Here is a 27749-nt window from a genome sequence, read left to right as displayed (position 1 = left end):
CAATCCCCATCAAAATACCAACCCAATTCTTCAAAGAATTAGACAGAACAATTTGCAAATTCATCTGGAATTTAAAAAAAAAAACCCAGGATAGCTAAAACTATCCTCCACAATAAAAGGACTTCAGGGGGAATCACTATCCCTGAACTCAAGCAGTATTACAGAGCAATAGTGATAAAAACTGCATGGTATTGGTACAGAGACAGACAGACCAATGGAACAGAATTGAAGACCCAGAAATGAACCCACACACCTATGGGCACTTGATTTTTGACAAAGGAGCCAAAACCATCAAATGGAAAAAAGACAGCATTTTCAGCAAATGGTGCTGGTTCAACTGGAGGGCAACATGTAGAAGAATGCAGATCGATCCATGCTTATCACCCTGTACAAAGCTTAAGTCCAAGTGGATCAAGGACCTCCACATCAAACCAGATACACTCAAACTAATAGAAGAAAAACTAGGGAAGCATCTGGAACACATGGGCACTGGAAAAAATTTCCTGAACAAAACACCAATGGCTTATGCTCTAAGATCAAGAATCGACAAATGGGATCTCATAAAACTGCAAAGCTTCTGTAAGGCAAAGGACACTGTGGTTAGGATAAAACGGCAACCAACAGATTGGGAAAAGATCTTTACCAATCCTACAACAGATAGAGGCCTTATATCCAAAATATACAAAGAAGTCAAGAAGTTAGACCGCAGGGAGACAAATAACCCTATTAAAAAATGGGGTTCAGAGCTAAACAAAGAATTCACAGCTGAGGAATGCGGAATGGCTGAGAAACACCTAAAGAAATGTTCAACATCTTTAGTCATAAGGGAAATGCAAATCAAAACAACCCTGAGATTTCACCTCACACCAGTGAGAATGGCTAAGATCAAAAACTCAGGGGACAGCAGATGCTGGCGAGGATGCGGAGAAAGAGGAACACTCCTCCATTGTTGGTTGGATTGCAGACTGGTACAACCATTCTGGAAATCAGTCTGGAGGTTCCTCAGAAAATTGGACATTGCACTGCCTGAGGATCCAGCTATACCTCTCTTGGGCATATACCCAAAAGATGCCCCAACATATAAAAAAGACACGTGCTCCACTATGTTCATCGCAGCCTTATTTATAATAGCCAGAAGCTGAAAGAACCCAGATGCCCTTCAACAAAGGAATGGATACAGAAAATGTGGTATATCTACACAATGGAATATTACTCAGCTATCAAAAACAATGACTTTATGAAATTCGTAGGCAAATGGTTGGAACTGGAAAATATCATCCTGAGTGAGGTAACCCAATCACAGAAAAACACACATGGTATGCACTCATTGATAAGTGGCTATTAGCCCAAATGCTTGAATTACCCTAGATGCCTAGAACAAATGAAACTCAAGACGGATGATCAAAATATGAATGCTTCACTCCTTCTTTAAAAGGGGAACAAGAATACCCTTGGCAGGGAATAGAGAGGCAAAGATTAAAACAGACACAGAAGGAACACCTATTCAGAGCCTGCCCCACAGGTGGCCCATACATATACAGCCACCCAATTAGACAAGATGGATGAAGCAAAGAAGTGCAGGCCGACAGGAGCCGGATGTAGATCTCTCCTGAGAGACACAGCCAGAATACAGCAAATACAGAGGCGAATGCCAGCAGCAAACCACTGAACTGAGAATAGGACCCCCGTTGAAGGAATCAGAGAAAGAACTGGAAGAGCTTGAAGGGGCTCGAGACCCCATATGTACAACAATGCCAAGCAACCAGAGCTTCCAGGGCCTAAGCCACTACCTAAAGACTATACATGGACTGACCCTGGACTCTGACCTCATAGGTAGCAATGAATATCCTAGTAAGAGCACCAGTGGAAGGGGAAGCCCTGGGTCCTGCTAAGACTGAACCCCCAGTGAACTAGATTGTTGGGGGGAGGGCGGCAATGGGGGGAGGGTGGGGAGGGGAACACCCATGAAGAAGGGGAGGGGGGAGGGGATGTTTGCCTGGAAACCGGGAAAGGGAATAACACTCGAAATGTATATAAGAAATACTCAAGTTAATAAAAAAAAAAAAGAGAGAGAAGTAGAGGCTGGTCATGAGCACGTGTAGAGAGAGGGGAGGAAGGAAATGTGGAGAGAAGGGAATGGAGAGAGTCGGAACAAAATATCAATAGTAAGAGCAGGAGCACGAGCAAGAGCGTGAGGAGGGAGCGAGAGGCCCCTTTCATAGCTCTTGCCAGGTAACTGTGGGGCAGAGCTTAGACAAAATGCTAACACAAAGTAATGAGAAGAACCAAGAACAAAAGCTGTTCTAGGTAATCCTGGGCTACTTGAGAACCAGGAGTCAGGGGAAGGGGTGAGTGAAAGGAGTGAAAAGAGCAGGGAAGGAGCAGGGAAGGGAGGGGGACAAAAAGGGGCATGGGAGGAGAGAGGGGAAGTTAACAGCCTACATGGATTTCAAAACCTACATGCAGAACGGATGCAAAGTGGAATCTCAAAAGACCTGAACAGCCAGAGAGAAGATTTCCACTGGTGTACATACTCTCATTCTTAGTGCTGTGAATTCGAAGAAATTCACTCTGCTCTGGCTGTTGTCCAAGAGCCTGAAAGTGCTCACACTGCAAGAGGAGCTACTGAGACACCACCCCCGAGCCCACAAAGGGACCCTGAGCCCCTCTAAGCCTGCAACAGACAGAGCTCTGCCAGGCTTCTCTTTTTGGCCCCTCTATTCTTCCCCTTCCCACTCAAACCCTGTGTCCTTCTGAAGCCTGGAAAGCAGGAAGGGTTACTGGGTTGGTCCTTAACCTGTCCATGGTATAATCAAAGTCCTATGAACCAGGTATGGCCTTCAGAAACTGGGTTTGCAGCAGCTCCACTTGTTTATACTTGGCACACGGAAAGAAACCTGTTCGGTTTTCCTGGTTAGGCTTGGCTGGCTAGAGCTGTATCACTTTTACTGATATTTTTTAAACAGTCAACTGTGGCTTAGTTAGCTTCCTGTTGTGTCTCCATTCTCACTGTAATGAACGTGTGCCAAGCTCCTGCTACCTTCTCATCACTGTAAACACAAGACAGAGTACTAGAGGATTACACCTATTAATTCTAGGGTGTGCCTGTGTATTCATCTTTAAAAGTTTAATAATGTTTGACAATGAATCGTAAGGACTAAAGAATGCCTAGATCGGGGCTGGGGATTTAGCTCAGTGGTAGAGCGCTTACCTAGGAAGCGCAAGGCCCTGGGTTCGGTCCCCAGCTCCGAAAAAAAGAACCAAAAAAAAAAAAAAAAAAAAAAAAAAAAAAAAAAGAATGCCTAGATCTACTCAAAATAGCGTAACCTCAATGAAGTAAGATGCATAAATAATCAACAAAATTGTAGCTTATAGAGATGGCATTTATTTCATGCAAAACTATACAATATCCTATATTTTAATAACGAATCATATAAACATTAAAAAAATTAATTACAGCACAGTAAGTTACAATACTACAAAGGAATTGTATGTCAGTGAGTTTGTCAAAGTTAAATTAAGAAACATTATGCATAGATAAGACAAAGATGCTAACTAACTTACTGATAGCACTTTGCAGGTTTTTCCAAATACAGATTTAAAAATGTAGTGAGAATCTAGTGGAAAAAAAACAAAAAAAACAAAACTACAACCTACTGACCAAGTAGGAAAACATCCATTGTTTTACATCCAGTAATAAAGGCTGATTAAAGATAAACTTGGCATCATGCAACCCCCAAATGAAAAGTTACCATTTTGAAAATTTCGATCGGACAGACATTTGAAGAGATTTATGTTCTATTTCACCTAGGCAATTGAATTATAGAAGGCAAAATTATATGAAGCTCTTTATCAATGCAACATGGAAGTCAGGCTTCTGGTATGCTTTTCTGGGTACTGGTGTACATACATACACATATGAAGGAACTTAGGAAATGCAGGCATGTTTCAAATTCACATCAGAGTACTTCACTTGAGAATATCGTACTAAGGTAGTATATTGATTCAGAACTTATTTAAGGATGATTTTAAACTATTTAAAAGCAATACTACAATTATTCACTTACAAAACCATTTATAAAAATTAAATACCAGGAAAATAACATCAATAATTAGAGCTTTTTGTACTTTTCAATGTTATAATTTATATGTATATATTAGGTTATAGTATTTAAAAGATAGATATACATACTCTCTATCTTCTAAAAAGAAAAAAAAAATCCTTCAAGTTATTCCCAAAATACAGACAAAACCAAATCCATTGGATTGTTTAAAAAATATAAATAAATAACACAATCTCTCCCCTACAACTTGGCATGCGTAACAGGGAAGACATTAGCCAGTATTCTTTCAATAAACACAGAAGACTTATATCATGATACCAACTCCAAATGCTGTGCACTTTAATAGGTTCGTATTGGCCTTACATGTCTGCCATAATCAGCCACTCCTAATACTCCTTTGTACCAAGCATAGCAAAATTCTTTTACAAGTAATCAATATAACCATAAAAGGGAAGGTTTTCTAGGAGGAAGCAAAAACATCTTGTAAGCTAATGATAACAGAATTATGCAGTCTTACTTTATTAAGAAAAATTTAAATTACAGCAAGACCTTACCTGATCTAGACACATAAGTCATTTGAAAGTAGAATTTTGTTGGTGTTACCGTGTCTATCATGGAAGGAACTGGAGGTGAGAGCGCGCTCCCTGGGCAGTAGAGAGGAAGGCAGTGCCTGCTCCACTGGGAGGATGGCTCACAGGGCGGAGATCCAGGAGCTGAGACTTAAACCCGCTTAGGCTTCCAAGTCTCTAGCCAGAAAAGCCACTGATTAGGAAATACTATCCAAAAAGAAATCAGATTTCACTCCCCTTGTAACCAACCCTTGTAGTCTATTCCACTTTTAAACGTATGCATTTTTATGAATTCATTTTTATGATGAAATATCTCACAGTTCTTAATGTTGGATGTTTTAAATTACTTTATACAAAATTTTACCAGGAAAGTATTTTTTACTGCAGTGCCCTCCTTAGTAACATCAAAGAAAATGCACTGAGCTCGTATGCACCATGCTTCCATTTAGGCACTGTTCACTAGTTTAGCAATGCGTGTTTTCAGGTACAATACTGCTATTTCAGGGTGGGATGTGAAGTCAGAGTAGTTCCTTTTGAGTGTACTGCTCATTAAAAACAACTGTGCACATAAACAAAAGAGAAAAGTCTGTCAGCCCACTAAAGTCATGTGGTGAAGGGAGGTGGGAGGGAGGGAGAGTGGGAGGCACAAAGAAAGGCAAACCCTAAGAGCTTTTACCTCTTAGCTTTTACAGTTAATACTGTACAGTCCATTGCACTTTGAAATGCAAGTGTGTCTAAGTCTTCAGGGACATATCTGGTCTCTTGGATCGTCCTTGGAATTTCTCAGGTATGGCCATTCAAATTTTAAGTATAAATTTTACTTTACAACCTGAACTGTAATTATAGGTTGTATTTTTCCTGTAATATTGTAATCAACATATTATTGAAAACATCCCCTTGACCTATTAAAGAAATAAAATGAGGTCTGCAAATAAACATAAGTGAAATTTGTCCATTAGCATGCTAAATACACTTTTAAAACAGTGACTTTCCTAGCCACACTCAGTTTGTGCATATTTTATGTTTATGTGTTAGATTGGACAATTTAAATGGTAAAGGCCAGAGAGATATCAACAAGCAACCTTTCTTTTTGGACAAGAGACTGTTGAATCTGATCTGTTTTTACGATGGGAACTTTTCAGGCTTTGATTTAACTCTTAACAGTTTTGTGAAATGAGATCCTTTTTTGGGAGGAGATTATTCTAAAACTCTTACATGCATGTGATCTGACAGGAAATATTGATAATTATATTTATATTTTAATTCTTAAAATTCTTTTACAAAAGTGTGTTATTAATAAAAGGGTCATATAGTTTTAAAAAGTAAATTAACAATACATATAGCTGATTCTTGAAATTTATATTTTTTTCTATAATACATATTTTGAGTTATTAGCTTGTTCAATATTCTTAACTAGCAATTGTTTAAGAATAATGATCTGGGTGCTGTGGCACATTTCTGTAATTGTAGACCTTGGGAGGTGGAGGAAGATCAGGAGAGGAGTGCAGGGTCACCCTCAGTTATACACAGACTTGGAGGTTAGCCTGGGGTACATGAAACCCTGTCTCAAAACACAAAAATTTTAGATAATTCTATGATATTTGTTAACATGTAAGAAAAAGAGTACCAGAAATAATTCTTTAAGGAAACCACTTTGCACATAAAGTATATGAATTTTGTAGTAAGATTTTTGTGACTGTGTCATTACAGGTTAATAGGTGTCTGAAAAGAATACTGTACACACTATCAACGCTGTACTCAGAGCAGCTTAATAAATATTAAAATTCCTCAGAAACAAAGCCAAGGATTCCAGCTTGAAATCACTGCCTTCTAAACTTGAGTTTACTCAACAAAGTGCCTTTTCTATACAGTTGTGTACAAAATCCTATAAGAAAAACTCCTTAAAAATTTGAATACTCTGGATCATCACAACAACAAAACTCACTGTGGAAATAACTCAAAAGACTACAAAGGGATGCTGTATTTGTGAAGCATCTGCATATGTACTTACATGTCTGTTGGTGTGACCTTAAAGAGAAGTACCTGAACTCCTCTGCACTTCCTATCACTCTGTCTTAGCAATTATGACAGTTAATAGTGCAATTGGACACTCATTCCTTTTTATCCTTGTACTCTGACTATAGCATCTGAATATTAAGGAAAAAAATAACAAAAATTATATTTAAGGAAAATATTTCAAAGTAAATCCATACACAAATGATGAGTCACTACTTCAGGAACTTCAGATAAACCAGGTCATTTTGCTCTGGGGACTCTGAAGCTTCTCAAAGACCCCTTTCTGTGATCATCATTCCTGTCCCTTCTAAGTACAAGGAGAGAGAGAGAGAGAGAGAGAGAGAGAGAGAGAGAGAGAGAGAGAGAGAGAGAGAGAGAGAAGAGAGAAGAGAGAGAGAGAGAGCGAGAGAGAGAAGAGAGAAGAGAGAGAGAGAGAGAGAGAGAGAGAGAGAGAAGAGAGAAGAGAGCGCGCCTGAGCACAGCACAGCAAACAACTTGCTTTGTCTTTCCAAACCCCAGCATATAATCATCAATTTAATTCCCTCACAACAGTTCCGTGAGGTAGATCAGTAGGTAAGTAATAAATAAGTCCTTCATTCTGAAGATGAAGAAACTGAGGCACTGAAAGGTTCCATGATCCGCTCACAGTATTCCAGGAACCAATCATGAAATCCTAGTCGCTGCTCTGGTCAACTGCTCTGACTGCCTGTCACAGTCAAAGGTTACATGCACATGTGTCCTAAGATTGGCAGGCTGCGCAACCCTCAATGCAGAGTACATCTATCTACTGGTAATTATTTAAAGGCGGAATCTATGTGGAAGGTCATAAGAAAGTGCAACCATTTAAAAAAAAGATAATGACCGCATACTTCCTTTCAGTACCTACATAGAACTATGCCCTCAACATAGGAGGGAGTAGCACTGGAGCACTAGTAATAACTGCAAGGAAAGCAGGTGTGAAACTGCCCTGCACATGTTCAAGTCTAGTCACCCCATGTAGAACGTATTCTATTAGAGACACAAATACTTCAGGACCACAGAACAATCCCTGCTAACACGTGCTAAGCCATGTTCACTCTGTAATAAAACACTGGCTCTTTAAAACATAATACCTAACTCTGGCTTAAATGAAAAGGTTGAAACAACCAATTTAAAATAGTAAGCATGTTTAACAAACAAGTTCTTACTACACATCCATTCTAATACATTTTTTTCTAAGCTACAATTTAAGGGTTAGCAACACTCATAAATGGATCATTTTTCTTTTTACCATTGGATAGCCAAAACAGCCAGATGTTTTCTTTACAAGGTACATTAACAGGCACCTTTTAAATATTAGAGAATTGAGAGATGGCTCAGCGGTAAAGAGCACTGAATGCTCTTCCAGAGGTCCTGAGTTCAATTCCCAGCAACCACATGGTGGCTCACAACCATCTGTGATGGGATCTGATGCCCTCTTCTGGTGTATCTGAAGACAGCTACAGTGTACTCATAAATAAAATAAATCTTAAAAAAAGAAAAGTAAATATTAGAGAATTTGGGGAACTCTTGGCTATATAAAACAGACAAATCTATTCATCATTGATAGTTAGGATTTTTCTTGGATGGACTGATTAGCATGAGGTCAATATTCTAAATGTTAAAGATGAATATTTTTCTCTGAAATGAAAATCTTTTACAAAGCAATAATATCAAAACCATAAAAAGATCCAGTTATTACAAAGACAGAAAAGAGTAACACATCACCCAATTAGAATACACATGCTAAAGACACTAACACTATCAACTGGAGAATCATCTTAATTATACATGCGCAATCCCACAGGAGAGTATACAGGTCAGAAGAAGAACTGTTTACATTCAGTTATGTGTGACACATAAGCCTTGTTTTAAGACATGAGTTTAGTGGATATGGTAGTTATCTGAGGTCTCAGTTCACTTTCAGTTCTTTGGAAAATGTAAGTTGAACATTTTTAAAGAAGCAGTAAAAATTTAAATTACACTTATAAAATTTAGAATTTAGTATGACTTATGGCTTCATTGAACTTTAAAATAACTCTCCTAAAAAAATTAGCATGAAACCAAGGGAGCTCCACGTTTATCATGAGTTGGATCCTTCCACGTAACTACACTAAGGCAGACGCTTCAGATGGTATCCATCAAGCCTATCAGAAAAGATGACGCTCTAACAACAAACCACAGCCTGGTACTGCTAAGATGGGATCGATGTTCAATGCTGTCTCTGCTATCTTCACACTGTTTATACAGAGTACAGAGGGAATGCAGGGCACAAGGATGGGATCGATGTTCAATGCTGTCTCTGCTATCTTCACACTGTTTATAGAGAGTACAGAGGGAATGCAGGGCACAAGGATGTTCATAAAGGCTGAGCTGATGCGTTGACCTTGGTTACTTGATCCATGAATTACTGCAGACGTTAGATATCTTCAAATATTATGCTGGAAGACATAGAGAGATATCGTCCACCAGGTTGATACCTAAAATGTAAACATAGAAAAATTATCTAAAATATCAAAAATAAAAAAGAAACGTTAAAAAAAAACATTAAAGGGAACTGATTACACAATTTGTAAAGACTATAACATTTATCTAACACTAGCTAAAAATAGAACCCTATCTCCCAAAATTACAATCTAAAAGAACTTAATTGTAAACCAAATAGTAACTGTAAGAAGCATTCTACAGACTGTATAAATAACCATGCTTAGTTTTAAAATACAGAATATTGTAGGGATTTTGGCTATTTATAGATAATTAACAATAGTAAACACCTTTAGTAAGTGTGATTATTTTTCTGTTTTTATTTTTGAAGTTAGCATACAAAGTAATGGGCATGCACACACATATGCCATGATGTTCACTCCCTTCTGTTGTGTCCCACTCAGCTCCTCTTCTGCTCTTCCTCCTCCCTCTCCACACAGTCCTCCCTCTGATCTTCTCTTCCACTCTGCCTAGAGCTTTCTCTTTTCTCGCAGTCCCCTTCTTACTTTTGTGACACTTTGGAACTGGTTTATTTCATTTGACATGGCTTTTTAGTTACAAATATTTTCTTGGACAGTCATGTTTACATTTTTCTTTATGGTTAGATAAAACCCCTTTGTATACAGAGATCTCATTTTCTTATAACCTTCCATCTGTTGGTGGACATTTTGGCTGGCCCCATCTTTGATACTATGAATAAAGAACAATAGAGATTTGGTCTCAAAAAGCAAAACCAACCAAAAAACTATTAAATATTACTTCATATGTTTGAATTGATAATGAAAGGGAAATCTTTTTCTTCTCTTGCTATGCAGGGTATCCAACCGGGGCCTTGTGCACTCCAGGCAAGCACACTCCCTCAGCACAATACTTTTCTTATGCTTAATTATCTTTTGTTTTCAAGCTCCGTATGTCAGTTTGTCATTAAAATTTCAGAAGCACATTAGAGCCAGATGACATGGCCAGCACTTACCTTCCTGACTCAGGTTCCAGAGAATCATCAGTAAAGGTTTCTGCATTAAAGTCCAGAGGCTCTGCATCCTGGAGAAGTTCTATTCGGTCTCTTTCAGTCCTGTTATTAGCCCTGGTGTATTTGGATGCTGTTCAAAAGGAGAAAAACAATGGCTACTTCTGTATTGTCTTTGAATTTATGAATCACAGAAAACAATCAAGACTGCAGCAAATGCTGATTGTGAAGATAATAACCATACGTTGTCTGGTTCTTAGAAAATCAGAGGAACCTGAGCCTCGGGACCACAGGTAAGACCAAATTTTCTGCTGCAAGAAAGCTGCCTGGTGAGCTTGGGACACAGGAAAGCAGAATTTCTCTAGGACCGGGCACGTTCTGTGTTTACCGGAAGTCCCACACCCGCGGATCCCGGCCCGCAGCAGCTCTCTGCTCCCAGACCCGGTGAGAGAGAGACCCAACCGCCTGGTCAGGTGGGCACTCCTGAGGCTGCAGAGCGGAAGAGACCACCAACACTGCTCACCCCTGCCCACATCCCTGGCCCAAGAGGAAACTGTATAAGGCCTCTGGGCTCCCGTGGGGGAGGGCCCAGGAGCGGCAGGACCCCTGCCAGAGACACCGCCGGACCCTGAAGGAAACAGACCGGATAAACAGTTCTCTGCACCCAAATCCCCTGGGAGGGAGAGCTAAACCTTCAGAGAGGCAGACAGGCCTGGGAAACCAGAAGAGACTGCTCCCTGCACACACATCTCGGACGCCAGAGGAAAAAGCCAAAGACCATCTGGAACCCTGGTGCACTGAAGCTCCCGGAAGGGGCGGCACAGGTCTTCCTGGTTGCTGCCGCTGCAGAGAGCCCCTGGACAGCACCCCACGAGCAAACCTGAGCCTCGGGACCACAGGTAAGACCAAATTTTCTGCTGAAAGTGACCTGCCTGGTGAACTCAAGACACAGGCCCACAGGAACAGCTGAAGACCTGTAGAGAGGAAAAACTACACGCCAGAAAGCAGAACACTCTGTCCCCATAACTGACTGAAAGAGAGGAAAACAGGTCTACAGCACTCCTGACACACAGGCTTATAGGACAGTCTAGCCACTGTCAGAAATAGCAGAACAAAGTAACACTAGAGATAATCTGATGGCGAGAGGCAAGCGCAGGAACCCAAGCAACAGAAACCAAGACTACATGCCATCATCGGAGCCCAATTCTCCCACCAAAACAAACATGGAATATCCAAACACACCAGAAAAGCAAGATCTAGTTTCAAAATCATATTTGATCATGATGCTGGAGGACTTCAGGAAAGACCTGAACACACTTAGGGAAGCACAGGAAAACATTAATAAACAAGTAAAAGCCTACAGAGAGGAATCGCAAAAATCCCTGAAAGAATTCCAGGAAAACACAATCAAACAGTTGAAGGAATTAAAAATGGAAATAGAAGCAATCAAGAAAGAACACATGGAAACAACCCTGGATATAGAAAACCAAAAGAAGAGACAAGGAGCTGTAGATACAAGCTTCACCAACAGAATACAAGAGATGGAAGAGAGAATCTCAGGAGCAGAAGATTCCATAGAAATCATTGACTCAACTGTCAAAGATAATGTAAAGCGGAAAAAGCTACTGGTCCAAAACATAAGGAAATCCAGGACTCAATGAGAAGATCAAACCTAAGGATAATAGGTATAGAAGAGAGTGAAGACTCCCAGCTCAAAGGACCAGTAAATATCTTCAACAAAATCATAGAAGAAAACTTCCCTAACCTAAAAAAAGAGATACCCATAGACATACAGGAAGCCTACAGAACTCCAAATAGATTGGACCAGAAAAGAAACACCTCCCGTCACATAATTGTCAAAACACCAAACGCACAAAATAAAGAAAGAATATTAAAAGCAGTAAGGGAAAAAGGTCAAGTAACATATAAAGGGAGACCTATCAGAATCACACCAGACTTCTCGCCAGAAACTATGAAGGCCAGAAGATCCTGGACTGATGTTATACAGACCCTAAGAGAACACAAATGCCAGCCCAGATTACTGTATCCAGCAAAACTCTCAATTAACATTGATGGAGAAACCAAGATATTCCATGACAAAACCAAATTTACACAATATCTTTCTACAAATCCAGCACTACAAAGGATAATAAATGGTAAAGCCCAACATAAGGAGGCAAGCTATACCCTAGAAGAAGCAAGAAACTAATCGTCTTGGCAACAAAACAAAGAGAATGAAAGCACACAAACATAACCTCACATCAAATATGAATATAACGGGAAGCAATAATCACTATTCCTTAATATCTCTCAATATCAATGGCCTCAACTCCCCAATAAAAAGACATAGATTAACAAACTGGATACGCAACGAGGACCCTGCATTCTGCTGCCTACAGGAAACACACCTCAGAGACAAAGACAGACACTACCTCAGAGTGAAAGGCTGGAAAACAACTTTCCAAGCAAATGGTCAGAAGAAGCAAGCTGGAGTAGCCATTCTAATATCAAATAAAATCAATTTCCAACTAAAAGTCATCAAAAAAGATAAGGAAGGACACTTCATATTCATCAAAGGAAAAATCAACCAAGATGAACTCTCAATCCTAAATATCTATGCCCCAAATACAAGGGCACCTACATATGTAAAAGAAACCTTACTAAAGCTCAAAACACACATTGCACCTCACACAATAATAGTGGGAGATTTCAACACCCCACTCTCATCAATGGACAGATCATGGAAACAGAAATTAAACAGTGATGTAGACAGACTAAGAGAAGTCATGAGCCAAATGGACTTAACGGATATTTATAGAACATTCTATCCTAAAGCAAAAGGATATACCTTCTTCTCAGCTCCTCATGGTACTTTCTCCAAAATTGACCATATAATTGGTCAAAAAACGGGCCTCAACAGGTACAGAAAGATAGAAATAATCCCATGCATGCTATCGGACCACCACGGCCTAAAACTGGTCTTCAATAACAATAAGGGAAGAATGCCCACATATACGTGGAAATTGAACAATGCTCTACTCAATGATAACCTGGTCAAGGAAGAAATAAAGAAAGAAATTAAAAACTTTTTAGAATTTAATGAAAATGAAGATACAACATACTCAAACTTATGGGACACAATGAAAGCTGTGCTAAGAGGAAAACTCATAGCGCTGAGTGCCTGCAGAAAGAAACAGGAAAGAGCATATGTCAGCAGCTTGACAGCACACCTAAAAGCTCTAGAACAAAAAGAAGCAAATACACCCAGGAGGAGTAGAAGGCAGGAAATAATCAAACTCAGAGCTGAAATCAACCAAGTAGAAACAAAAAGGACCATAGAAAGAATCAACAGAACCAAAAGTTGGTTCTTTGAGAAAATCAACAAGATAGATAAACCCTTAGCCAGACTAACGAGAGGACACAGAGAGTGTGTCCAGATTAACAAAATCAGAAATGAAAAGGGAGACATAACTACAGATTCGGAGGAAATTCAAAAAATCATCAGATCTTACTATAAAAACCTATATTCAACAAAATTTGAAAATCTTCAGGAAATGGACAATTTCCTAGACAGATACCAGGTATCGAAGTTAAATCAGGAACAGATAAACCAGTTAAACAACCCCATAACTCCTAAGGAAATAGAAGCAGTCATTAAAGGTCTCCCAACCAAAAAGAGCCCAGGTCCAGACGGGTTTAGTGCAGAATTCTATCAAACCTTCATAGAAGACCTCATACCAATATTATCCAAACTATTCCACAAAATTGAAACAGATGGAGCCCTACCGAATTCCTTCTATGAAGCCACAATTACTCTTATACCTAAACCACACAAAGACACAACAAAGAAAGAGAACTTCAGACCAATTTCCCTTATGAATATCGACGCAAAAATACTCAATAAAATTCTGGCAAACCGAATTCAAGAGCACATCAAAACAATCATCCACCATGATCAAGTAGGCTTCATCCCAGGCATGCAGGGATGGTTTAATATACGGAAAACCATCAACGTGATCCATTATATAAACAAACTGAAAGAACAGAACCACATGATCATTTCATTAGATGCTGAGAAAGCATTTGACAAAATTCAACACCCCTTCATGATAAAAGTCCTGGAAAGAATAGGAATTCAAGGCCCATACCTAAACATAGTAAAAGCCATATACAGCAAACCAGTTGCTAACATTAAACTAAATGGAGAGAAACTTGAAGCAATCCCACTAAAATCAGGGACTAGACAAGGCTGCCCACTCTCTCCCTACTTATTCAATATAGTTCTTGAAGTTCTAGCCAGAGCAATCAGACAACAAAAGGAGATCAAAGGGATACAGATCGGAAAAGAAGAGGTCAAAATATCACTATTTGCAGATGACATGATAGTATATTTAAGTGATCCCAAAAGTTCCACCAGAGAACTACTAAAGCTGATAAACAACTTCAGCAAAGTGGCTGGGTATAAAATTAACTCAAATAAATCAGTTGCCTTCCTCTATACAAAAGAGAAACAAGCCGAGAAAGAAATTAGGGAAACGACACCCTTCATAATAGACCCAAATAATATAAAGTACCTCGGTGTGACTTTAACCAAGCAAGTAAAAGATCTGTACAATAAGAACTTCAAGACACTGAGGAAAAAAATTGAAGAAGACCTCAGAAGATGGAAAGATCTCCCATGCTCATGGATTGGCAGGATTAATATGGTAAAAATGGCCATTTTACCAAAAGCAATCTACAGATTCAATGCAATCCCCATCAAAATACCAATCCAATTCTTCAAAGAGTTAGACAGAACAATTTGCAAATTCATCTGGAATAACAAAAAACCCAGGATAGCTAAAGCTATCCTCAACAATAAAAGGACTTCAGGGGGAATCACTATCCCTGAACTCAAGCAGTATTACAGAGCAATAGTGATAAAAACTGCATGGTATTGGTACAGAGACAGACAGATAGACCAATGGAATAGAATTGAAGACCCAGAAATGAACCCACACACCTATGGTCACTTGATTTTTGACAAAGGAGCCAAAACCATCAAATGGAAAAAAGATAGCATTTTCAGCAAATGGTGCTGGTTCAACTGGAGGGCAACATGTAGAAGAATGCAGATCGATCCATCCTTATCACCCTGTACAAAGCTTAAGTCCAAGTGGATCAAGGACCTCCACATCAAACCAGACACACTCAAACTAATAGAAGAAAAACTAGGGAAGCATCTGGAACACATGGGCACTGGAAAAAATTTCCTGAACAAAACACCAATGGCTTATGCTCTAAGATCAAGAATCGACAAATGGGATCTCATAAAACTGCAAAGCTTCTGTAAGGCAAAGGACACTGTGGTTAGGACAAAACGGCAACCAACAGATTGGGAAAAGATCTTTACCAATCCTACAACAGATAGAGGCCTTATTTCCAAAATATACAAAGAACTCAAGAAGTTAGACCGCAGGGAAACAAATAACCCTATTAAAAAATGGGGTTCAGAGCTAAACAAAGAATTCACAGCTGAGGAATGCCGAATGGCTGAGAAACACCTAAAGAAATGTTCAACATCTTTAGTCATAAGGGAAATGCAAATCAAAACAACCCTGAGATTTCACCTCACACCAGTGCGATTGGCTAAGATCAAAAACTCAGGTGACAGCAGATGCTGGCGAGGATGTGGAGAAAGAGGAACACTCCTCCATTGTTGGTGGGATTGCAGACTGGTAAAACCATTCTGGAAATCAGTCTGGAGGTTCCTCAGAAAATTGGACATTGAACTGCCTGAGGATCCAGCTATACCTCTCTTGGGCATATACCCAAAAGATGCCTCAACATATAAAAGAGACACGTGCTCCACTATGTTCATCGCAGCCTTATTTATAATAGCCAGAAAATGGAAAGAACCCAGATGCCCTTCAACAGAGGAATGGATACAGAAAATGTGGTACATCCACACAATGGAATATTACTCAGCTATCAAAAACAACGAGTTTATGAAATTCGTAGGCAAATGGTTGGAACTGGAAAATATCATCCTGAGTGAGCTAACCCAATCACAGAAAGACATACATGGTATGCACTCATTGATAAGTGGCTATTAGCCCAAATGCTTGAATTACCCTAGATCCCTAGAACAAACGAAACTCAAGACGGATGATCAAAATGTGAATGCTTCACTCCTTCTTTAAATGAGGAAAAAGAATACCCTTGGCAGGGAAGGGAGAGGCAAAGATTAAAACAGAGACTGAAGGAACACCCATTCAGAGCCTGCCCCACATGTGGCCCATACATATACAGCCACCCAATTAGACAAGATGGATGAAGCAAAGAAGTGCAGACCGACAGGAGCCGGATGTAGATCGCTCCTGAGAGACACAGCCAGAATACAGCAAATATAGAGGCGAATGCCAGCAGCAAACCACTGAACTGAGAATAGGTCCCCTAGTGAAGGAATCAGAGAAAGAACTGGAAGAGCTTGAAGGGGCTCGAGACCCCAAAAGTACAACAATGCCAAGCAACCAGAGCTTCCAGGGACTAAGCCACTACCTAAAGACTATACATGGACTGACCCTGGACTCTGACCCCATAGGTAGCAATGAATATCCTAGTAAGAGCACCAGTGGAAGGGGAAGCCCTGGGTCCTGCTAAGACTGAACCCACAGTGAACTAGTCTATGGGGGGAGGGCGGCAATGGGGGGAGGGTTGGGAGGGGAACACCCATAAGGAAGGGGAGGGGGGAGGGGGATGTTTGCCCGGAAACCGGGAAAGGGAATAACACTCGAAATGTATATAAGAAATACTCAAGTTAATAAAAAAAAAATTATAAAAAAAAAAAGAAAATCAGATTCAAATTATGAGTGTAATTCAAAATAAGGATAATTTATTGAGTCATCTAGCTAGCTCAAAGCAGGTAGTGTGACAATTTAGAAAATAAAAATTAGAATCTATGTTTAATTATGGTTGTCACCACAGTGAAGTTGTTTATCTTTGAATCAAACTTCATTTGGTTTTACAGTGAACCTTCATTTATTTATTTTGGCTAGAAAGTTGAGGTATATGGTAGTTCAACTTCAACTCTTGAAGAAAAGAATATCTATCCCGTAAAGCAGGAATAAGGGCAATACTGGCCAAATAAATACATAAATGAATAAATAAAAGTCTATGACTACTTTGAATTTTTCTAGCTACCATATTAAAAATTATAAAAACACAGCTGAAATTAAGTTATCCAAAAATACTGCTAACACAGAGACATCCGCCCTGCAAGTATGCAGTGGCCCCGTATGTGTGACATGTAGGACATTACAGTCCCAATAATGTCCCTTCTCCACACGAATAGGGTTCTCATAAACAATTTACACTATCATAGCCTGGATTTAGGCAGATCAAATATCTCAAAAAGAGAAAACGGGGGCTGGAAAGATGACTCAGCTGTCATGGGCATTTGTGCTCTTGAGAAGAACCGGAGCTCAGTTTCTAACACAAATGCCTGTAAGACCAGCTTCAGGGGATCTGCTGCTCTTTTCTGGCCTCTGTATGTACTGCACCCACAAGTATAAACAGATTAAAAGACTCAACTGTATGAGAGAGGTCTTTTGGAAGACTTAGACAAGGTGTTTGTGTCGTCTCTGTCTCCACAGCCCGTCTCCTAATGTGGTGATGCACTATTATGACAAAACTGTGACACTTTAAAAGACTGGTGCACTGGCTGGACCTCAAAGCCAGAGTCAATACTGCACCTTGAGGTCACTTAATACAGCTATCCTATGTATACTCAGCCCATTCATTCCACCTGCCTTTAAGAAAGCAATAACAATCTATCTAACTTTGATATCTAAATTGATTTCTCATGTAATCAATTTTTACAACCAAAGATATTGAATAGCTGTAATTTAAGTCATATACTCATCCATGTCCTTGACCTGGAACAATGTAAGTGCTAAAAGCAATAAATACAAAGTTTGAAAGACATCTTCCAAAATGAGTATCTACTCATGGATACTGGTTGTTAAATAATGGTGTTTGAATGCTGTGTGTTATTTGGTTCTGTGGGGATCAGTTGGAGCCCTCTTGTTGAAGATGTAAAATACCTGGGCAGTGGTGGCAGCAGCGCACCTTTGATCCAGCACTCAGGAGGCCGAGGCTGGTAACCTCGGTGAGTCTGAGGCCAGCCTGAGTACAGAGCTAGTTCTAGAGCAGCCAAGGCTACACAGAGAAACCCATCTTGAAAAATAAAACCAAAAAGATTTCTGTAAAGTACTCCATTCTTTCCCCAACAAAGACAGTGAAAGCTGTTGTTACACACACACACACACACACACACACACACACACACACACACACACACGGACAAATTCACAAGGCAGCCTTCAGGCAGGCACAGATTCATTCAAACCATAGATAGATAGAGGATGAAAGACAGGAAGCATGAAGTACAAAATTCAAATCTGGAATCATCCTGGGTTAAATGAGTCCAAGGGCAAGTGTTTGTATTTTTTTTCCTTAATGTGGCATTGATACATTATTGGTGACTTGGAGTTAATCATGAATGTGCTTAAACCATTCTGTTAAGTTTGTTCCTTGCTTCTCTCATGCTTTTATCCATTCAGCAAACAATGGTTCTCTAACTCATCCCAGGGATTCAGAGAAGATTCAATATACAAAAACCCATCAATGTAGTCCACCATATAAACAAACTGAAGGAAAAAAATCACACAATTATCTCATTAAAGAGCCTTTGATAAAATCCAACACTCCTTCATATTAAAGGTATTAGAGAAATCAGGGATACAGGCCACATACCATCCTAATCAAACCAATATACAGCAAGTCAATAACCAGCATAAATGGAGAGAAACTTTTCCACTAAAATCAAGGACAAGGCTGCCCTCTCTCCCTATCTATTCAATATAGTACTTGAAGTTCTAGCCATAAACAACAATAAAACAACTAAAGGAGATCAAGGGGATACAGTTGGAAAGGAAGAAGTCAAGGCATCACTATTTGCAGATGATATGATAGTTTATTTAAGTGATCCCAAAAGTTCCATCAGAGAACTCCTACAGCTGATAAACAACTTCAGCAAAGTGGCTGAATACAAAATTAACTCAAACAAACCAGCAGCCCTCCTTTATACAAACGATAAATGGGCCAAGAAAGAAATTAGAGAAACAAAACCCTTTACAATAGCCATGATTAATATAAAATACCTTGGGGGTGACTCTAACTAAGCAAGTGAAAGATCTGTATGACAAGAACTTCAAGTCCCTGAAGAAAGAAACTGTAGAAGCTCTCAGAAGATGGAAAGATGTCCCATGCTCATGGATCGGTGGAAGTGACATAGTGAAAACGGCCATCTTATCTAACTCACTACCTAAAGCGTTGTGTCTGCTCTCTGCTTAACAGTGCTCTCATACTTTCAGACCTTTTGATTCTGCAGACTTCCATTCAAAGATAATCATCCAAATCCCTTTATAGATTCTTCCTTGTTTCTGAGTTTTAGCTAAAGCCCCTTACTATTTATTCTATCCTAAATATCCTTCAATCTTCTGTCTTGATTCAAGTACCATTGCCTTCCTTTAAGCCCATATTACTTTACTACAAAAATGGACATTAAAATGATTCTGAGCTTCATTTCTCTAAAAGCCGTATTTTACACTGCCAATAAATTCATGTTTCTAAACAACAGCATCAGATCATGCTCCACGTTACTGAACAGAGAGAAACTGAGCCAGTTCTAAACGAAGAGCTTTATCCCTCCTGCCGAACATCATAGTGTTGGAAGGTACTATTCATGCTACGAGAGAACAAAAACCATTGATCTCATTCCACTATGAACCCCGTAAGCTACTATAGCAACCAGCCTGTAGTATACCCATTTATGCAATACTGGCATGTATGTTACGGGAGTCACCAACCACTGTAGCGAGAGATTTGGTTTCTTTGAAAACCCAGTTATAGGAATATGTTTTTGTTTTAATCCCAAGTGTGGGGTATAGAGCTGTTTCAGATTTTCCACAGCTGTTACCTATGATTGCCTTGTATTCTATTGGGGGGGGGGCATGATTTGTGCCAGCTGCATGTAGTTTAATTCTGGGGACTCAGGAAAGGGTATAAATGCAAGAGCCTCAGAGGGCCTGTGGCAGTTGCCGCCCCTACCACGGCTGCTTTTGCGATTGCATTTGCTGGATTGCTGGATATTCTGACAACAAAGATTGGGCTTGGGGATCCATCCCATACACTGACACCAAACCCAGACACTATTGCTGATGCCAAGAAGTGGTTGCTGACAGGAGCCTGATATCGCTGTCTCCTGAGAGGCTCTGCTAGAGCCTGACAAATACAGAAGTAGATGCTCACAGCCAACCACTGGACTGAGCACGGGGATGCCAAATAGAGGAGTTAGAGAAGGGCTTGAAAGAGCTGAAGGGGTTTGCAGCCCCACAGGAAGAACAACAATATCAACCAACCAGACCCCCAGAGTTCCCAGGGACTAAACCACCAACCAAATACACATGGAGGGACCCATGGCTCCAGCTGCATATGTAGCAGAGAATGGCCTTGTCTGGCATCAATGGGAGGGGAAGCCCTTGGTCCTGTGAAGGCTCAATGCCCCAGTATAGGGAAATGCCAGGACGTGAAGGCAGGAGTGGCTAAGTGGTTGGGGGAGCACCCTCACAGAAGCAGGGGAGAGGGGAAATGGGATAGGGGTGTTGAGGAGGGGAAACTGGGAAAGGGGATAACATTTGAAATGTAAATAAATAAAATATCCAATAAAAAAATCCAACATCTTTGGTCATATTGCTACACCCCTAGATTAGTGAATTGCTTAAACCTGATCAGAGGAGCTAAATTAATTACTTATTATGGTAGGTAATTAGCACTGAGATCCAAAACTGGACAATTGTAGAGTGAAAGATCCTGAAGCACTCATCCCTAAACACAATGTCTTTATATCATTCCCCTCTCCTCAAATAAAAGGGGACAGACAGATTCTAAGAGCCAGAGTTGTTCAACTTCTCTCAAGGAAACATTTTTCAGACACAATGGGGCTGATGCATGCATTAACTAACACAACTATGACAGAATGCGCACATATTCAAACTCATGAAGTCCCAGCGTGGGGAAGCTAAGGTAGGTACAAAGTCTTATCTGTAAGCAACATACTATTTGTAATTGATAGCTGCTGGGAGAGAGAAAATCAGTTTCTTTCAAATGGAATGATACTGATATTATCTACCACACTCCAGGGCAGGCCACATGCTTGGGTTAAGCAACAGAAAACATACTTTATGATGTTTGTTTCATTGATTGGTTTTATGTTTTTATTTTTCTTTTTATGTTGTTTAAGACAAAGAAAAAACATGAAGTTGAGTGGGTAGAGGGGAATGATCTGGAAAGGGTTGGGAAAGTGGTAAGAATATGATCAAAATATATGTATGAATATTCAAAAATAATAAAAAGTAAAAATTTAAATACTGTGTTCTTCACAAGTTAAAAACCTTACCTACAATATAAAAATCCATACTTTTGAGCATGATAGTTTCTGTTTCTAAGCTGTCTCTGGAGCCCCTCTTATCGGGTTACTCATGTTTAAACTCTAGTCATGGGAGAGCATATATTCCCAAACATCCTTTCACATCAGTACATCTTAGTCATTTTCTAATAAAACCCCTTTCATTTGGGTAACTATCATTCACTTCTGAATAGTCAGTTCAATTTTCATTAAGAAATATTTGTATAAAAATACATTCCTAAGAACCCTTTTACTAGTCACCAAGGTAATTTCCTTCAGTACAGGTGTACACTCTGTGGTGACAATTTACATGAGAAGATTGCAACACCATTGGAGTCTGCCATTAAAATATTTCTAATATTTCCATTTAGCTCCTTTATATAATTTCCAGCTGCCTGGTGAAGTTCCCTACATTCTAGGAACATTACCCAACCTTCCTACTACATCTTTAAACATACTACTAATTAATTTCACCAATGATCTGCCTGATAATTCTAATACTTAAGGCACTTTTAGGCCAAGGATGTTTACTATTTCATATTCTGAAGATGACTTATACTTTATTTCCTTATATACCTCAGAACGTTTTGTTAAAGACCAGACATTTCATTTAAAAGGATACAGAAGTTAAGCGAAATAACAGTTATGTTCGGAGTTGGGCATACGTCTCTCTATAGGGCATCAATGTTGGAGGACCAAGTTAATGTAATGTGTGAGTTTAGACTCTGCCTTAGTTCCCCTGAGTCTCTACAGATTTTAGTTTTCCTTGTGTTTAGATGGGCCTCAATACAAAGGAATATTTTTGGTACTTGTTTTCTGACCATTAGGAGGATCCCTGCGCTCTATTCCTTCTCTAACAGCACACTGTTACTGTATAAATGAGTAGTAGGGAAGGATGGTCATATTTCCTGCTTAATTTTCAATCTCAGACACAGCTCTGTTCACAGAAGCCTCAGTAGTGCAGCTCCCTTAGCAATATCTCACCTTCCCCAAAGACAGAACTTTGCCTGCTACTCAGTGTAAAGTCCTGTGCAAAGACAAGGTTCCTGGCATCTTTCCCAGGTCAATGGGTTTGTTTCCTCTTTATGTCAGTGCAGGGTCAGTACCACACAGGTTTCTTAACTCACGCCATTGCTGGAGAACTTACTTGTATCTAACTGTAGTATTTCTCTAAATTATGAACATCCTGGGAACAAGACGTTCATTTTTCTTTCACTATATACATGGGAAAGAAAGCACTTCAGTATGAGTTAGTCAATTCTTATAAAGATAAATGAATAACCTACATCAACTAGTAGAAAAGGATGAAAAACATCAAGGTAAATAGTAGAAATAATTACCTCCCTAGAACACAACTTGGAAATAACACAACTACTTACCTGATGTACCATTTCCCCCTCCTTGAACACACTAGATGATAATAAAGGGAAGTCAGTGTAGAGATGTTTATGATGCCAGATGGTGTGGTTTCAGTTTCTATACAGTACAAATGTTAAAAAAAAAAAAAAACATTCTAAGCAAACAAGCTACTTACACCAATTGGTAGTAGTGTCTGAGAAATTGGACTCTTTGGGGTCAGAGTGAACATTTCTGTTCCGAGTGGAATCCTCTCTGTTGTGTCCATATCGTTCTTTCCACTCCTAGAGCAGAAACGCAATCAAAAAGAGCAAGTGTTATACTATCAACAGTCTAGATGCAAAATAATATAACCATTTTTCATCAGAAATTCATTAGAAGTCAGCATAATTTTAATAGTCTTTAAAATCAATTTTTACCTTCTTTAATTTTTAACAAAAACATTTTACTGGCTATGATTATATTAACATATTATTCTAACTAAAATTTCAAAAAAATAATAATAGCAAGCTTATCCTGACCATATAAAAGTTCTAAGAAGTTAAAAACCTTCTTTTTCTTGAGCAAGCAATAAATACTGAAGATCTAGTAAGTCATTTTTGGTAACAAGTTAAGGCTGTTTGCAAGACTGTGACACACAAATTTATCAGTTCCCATGAAAGACAGTATGATCTCATTAACTAACATTCTATACCTTATATTTATCTAATTGCAATGGTCATTTGAGAGCACCCATTCAATGTTTTATACAAGCCATTCTTTCATGCCAGACACTTTGGGAATTTTGAATACATTTTTTATGTTTAGGTAGTCAAGTCTATTACAATTCTGATAAATTATAGAAGTTAGAAGTTCTAATACAGGTTCTCAACCTTCCTAATGCTGAGACCCTTTAACATAGTTCCTCATGTTATGGTAATCCCCAACCATAAAATTATTTTCACTGCTACTTCAAAACTATAATTTTACTACTGTTATGCAAATATCTGATATATAGAATTTCTGATATGTAACCCCTGTGAAATAACTGTTCAACCCCCACAGGTTGAGAAGAGCTGTCCTAATAGAAGGGAAAATCTATTACTAGTAATGTCAACTTTTGGTTCTAATTGTGAAATAACGAACAACTCTATCATTTAAAATATTTATTTTGAGACAAGAGCCTCACTAGTGGGCTTGGAACTTGCTATGTAGTCCAGAATAGCCAGGCACTCACTAAGATCAATTTGTCTCTGTGCTGGGATTAAAGGCATGTTCCATCATATCAAACATACAAGTCTCCTTTTTACATGGCATATGGTAAACTACACCTACAACTACAGCATCTCCTCTTAAGTACTTTTCAAGGTAAACACATCTGTTGGGGGATGGTTTTGTACACTGTGTATTCAGATGCTGATCTCTATGCCTAGACATCTGGTTACAGTCGGGATGTTGGCATGGTCAAGCATTTCTGGTCTAAATGTTATGTAAAAACTGTTTCCCATCACTAATGATTGGTGAATACATAGCTTTATCAGCCAATTAATTGGGCAGAAGAGAAGAGAACAGAGCAGGACTTCTAGTCCCAGTCTGAGGATCCCAGGGAAGAGAGGGGCAGAAGAAGGAGAGGAGAGAGAGGAAGAGAAGGAAGGTAGAGAGACCATGTGGACGGACCAGGATTTGCCATGAGGTCACAATGGGAGAACAGCCATGAGGACACACATGGACATACGTGAACCAGGGCAAGACTCAGATGCAGGTAAAGGACCACAGGGAAGTAGGCAGCATAACTGGATTACAACAGCTCAGAACATACCCAGCTTAGTGCTAGCAGCTTGTTAATTAAAATACCAGGTCTCTGTGTCAATCATTGGGGAGCTAAGCCTAGCACAGAGTCAAGTAGATCTCAAGTAAATGTTAGGCCATCCTGGTCTACACAAGCTAGTTCCAGGCCCTCTAGTGAGAGGCTCTGTCTCAAAATGAATAAATATTTTTTTAAAAAGAGTGGGCATCTGTAATTCAGTTCTAGGAGACCCAAATGCACTTCTGCATACTCTGGGACCCAGGGATGCACATGATACAAAGACATACACTCAGGCAAAACACTCATCCACACTAAAGGGAAAAGAAAATCCTATGCCCTTTACCTATTGTTTCTCATCTTTAGCCATTTACTCCAAGTGAGATTCTTAGAGTGTTTCCGAGATATTTCAGTTAGTAGCAATTTAATAAACTGTTGTACTTACTCTTCTTCGATTTTCACCTTCCTCTTGCCTTTGCCTTTTTCTTTTCTCTAAAGACAAGAAAAATGGTCTCAAATTTAGTATAACATGGTTTCATTAGAAATAGAATAACCGAAGCAAGAGCAGACTACAGTATCTAACCTACTACAAATTCCTGTTTTGCTAAAGAGCTTTGAAGTCCTTCTACCTTTAGTGAAAAAAATGTTCTTCCTTTTCGTGATTCGAGATTTGTTTTTCTGTAGCTTCTATTCTCTTTTGGACTGTTCTAAGTTTATACTTTCTGTATAAGTCTGCTCTCACATAAACTCTTGGACTGTGTGTGCAGTGCTTCCCTTCAGACAGTCTACAGAGTGGTGACTGTGGCAGCCGTTCTCTCAGTGTCTTCCAGCTTACCTTCTACTCAATATTAGGAAGGGGTTTCTATGCCAAATACAGCATTATCACAGCAAATGGGCACTACTTCTTTGGAGAGTATTCGAAGGCTAGATTCTGGAGAGGAAGAAACAATGTCCCCAAATCAGGGCTTTCACTCATCCAGCACGTGAACAAAAGAAAACGTAATATGTGTTCTTTGTGAGTGGGCTTTAGGAAAGCTCTGTGTATTTAATAGTACTCCAAGTCTCTATCAATGATCATTATATTCTAAGAGAGAAAAAACAGTTTGAATGATTTTGCACATAGCAACAAAATAATGACTCTAAGTTAATGAATGAGCTTTATCGTTGCATAGAACTTGGCAAATAGGTCTCAAAACAAAGGCAAAAGCAATCTAGTATGGCTTGGACCTTGGATTTTCCTTAAAAATGGTTCTGGTTAAGAGGCAGTGCAGACTGTACTTCTCTTGGCAGGTGCTGGAGCCTGGGAAGGCAGGGCCAAGGGGAAGGAAGTGAAATCACTGGGGTAGACTGAAGATACAACTGAGACCACAGCCTCTCCCTCTGTCTCTCATTGATTCTATGTGATAAACTGGCTTGCTCTCTGCCATGATACATTATGCTGGTCAAAAGTCAAGTAACCATAGACTGAAATCACTGAAATGATGAGGTAAAATAAGCTTCTTTCCTCCCCATCCCAGTTATTTTGTCACATTGTTAGAAGCTGATTAACACAAAGTCCGAGACAATGAATCAAATGCTTATTATCTAGTTGTAGATTCACTACTAATTTATGCAGCAGAATTTCTTCATAATAAACCTTACATTATATTTTCAAATATTTTTGTGAAGAAAACAGACATATAGTTTTTAGGTTAAACCACCTAAAGTAGAATAAAATCATATGCAAATTTTGCAATCATTTATTTTGTAATTGAGTCTTAGCACTTAAAATTGCCCTTTTGTTTATCTTAACAAATCTTACCTCGTCTGATTAATTCTTTTCCTTCATCAACTAGATCTGATGTCATATCATTATCTCCCATGAACTGCTGGAAACCAAGCAGATTCAAACAGCGGGTGCCCAAACTAAAAAAGTAGATTTCAAAACAGCGAGTATTATTTCATTTTGTAAATATTGATAAACTGCTCTTTAGCATTGTCCACCCCAGAGAAACCATGACTTGTTAGTAACTATCGTGGCAGACTGCACAGCAGTGCAGCTAGCCACTCTTCACAAGGTCCTTATTCTCTTTCGTTTTACAATGCTTATGTCCAGATGTATATGATGCTTCATGCCTATCATCCCAATATCTGGGAGACTGAGGCAGGATTGTCATGAGTTGGAGGCCAGCTGAGGTTACAGTGAAACTCTGTGTGAAAACGAAACAAAACAAATCAAATGTTATGTTGCATTTCTTACTCAGTAGAGTGAGGCTTCCTGTATTGCTACACAATGGCTGTAACAAAATCAACGTGTTCTTTTTGACTATTCAAAGAGTAGTTTTAATACTGAAGTATGCATATTAAAGCAGCATTTTCGTGGGCAGTGGTGCCTGCCTTTAATCCCAGCACTTTAGAGGCAGAGGCAGGCAGATTTCTGTGACTTCCGGAACTTGTTCCAGGATAGCCACGGTTACACAGTGGCACTCTTTCTTAAAAACAATAAATGAATAAAAGTAAATAAACTAACGAATAAAATCAGCATGTATATATGTAGAGATTTGGTGTTTATAGTCTTTTGTCTAAGGCATAGTGTCACTCCGAAGGTCAGGCTGTCCTAGAACTCACTACTTTGAATGGGCTGGCCTCATACTCATAGTGACCCTCCTCCCTCAGCTGCCTGAGGTCTGGGATTTCAAGCTTGGGGCACCCTGCTTGGCTAACAAAAAATCTTAATTATGTTAATTTTAACGTCATGGGTGTTTTTCACTCAAGAATTGACATTTTTCTATTATACATTGTAAATGATTCTATCTTATCTGGAGGGTAATTATTTGAAATCTTATTAGGCATTTTAATCTGATTGTCATAAAGGACAAGAATACCTTAAAAACATGGTACACAAGGGAGGAAGCAATATATGGACAGGCACAATTTATACTGTTAAGATCCTACTGTGGTTCTGGGCAGTGGTGGCGCACACCCTTAATTCCAGCACTTGGGA

At 39.2% G+C, this 27749-nt stretch overlaps 1 protein-coding gene across 2 annotated transcripts in view; it reads right to left on the bottom strand.

Moving 5' to 3' along the window:
* Positions 1 to 3365: 3365 nt before the first annotated feature.
* Lmbrd2 (LMBR1 domain containing 2) overlaps positions 3366 to 27749 on the bottom strand; it is a 69595-nt gene continuing 45211 nt past the window's right edge. The window contains exons 14-18 of one of the 2 annotated variants that reach the window (XM_087630216.1): positions 26568 to 26671; positions 25212 to 25258; positions 23162 to 23267; positions 10125 to 10251; positions 3366 to 9147 (exon numbers count right to left, since the gene is read on the bottom strand). In XM_087630216.1, coding sequence (XP_087486342.1) covers positions 9087 to 9147; positions 10125 to 10251; positions 23162 to 23267; positions 25212 to 25258; positions 26568 to 26671 — 445 coding nt within the window. In that variant the 3' untranslated portion in view covers positions 3366 to 9086. 2 annotated transcript variants of the gene reach the window in all.

This window comes from Rattus norvegicus, chromosome 2 (genome assembly GCF_021556685.1).
Source record: "Rattus norvegicus strain SHRSP/BbbUtx chromosome 2, alternate assembly SHRSP_T2T, whole genome shotgun sequence".
NCBI lineage: Eukaryota > Metazoa > Chordata > Mammalia > Rodentia > Muridae > Rattus > Rattus norvegicus.
This window is presented reverse-complemented; position numbering and strand designations above follow the sequence as displayed.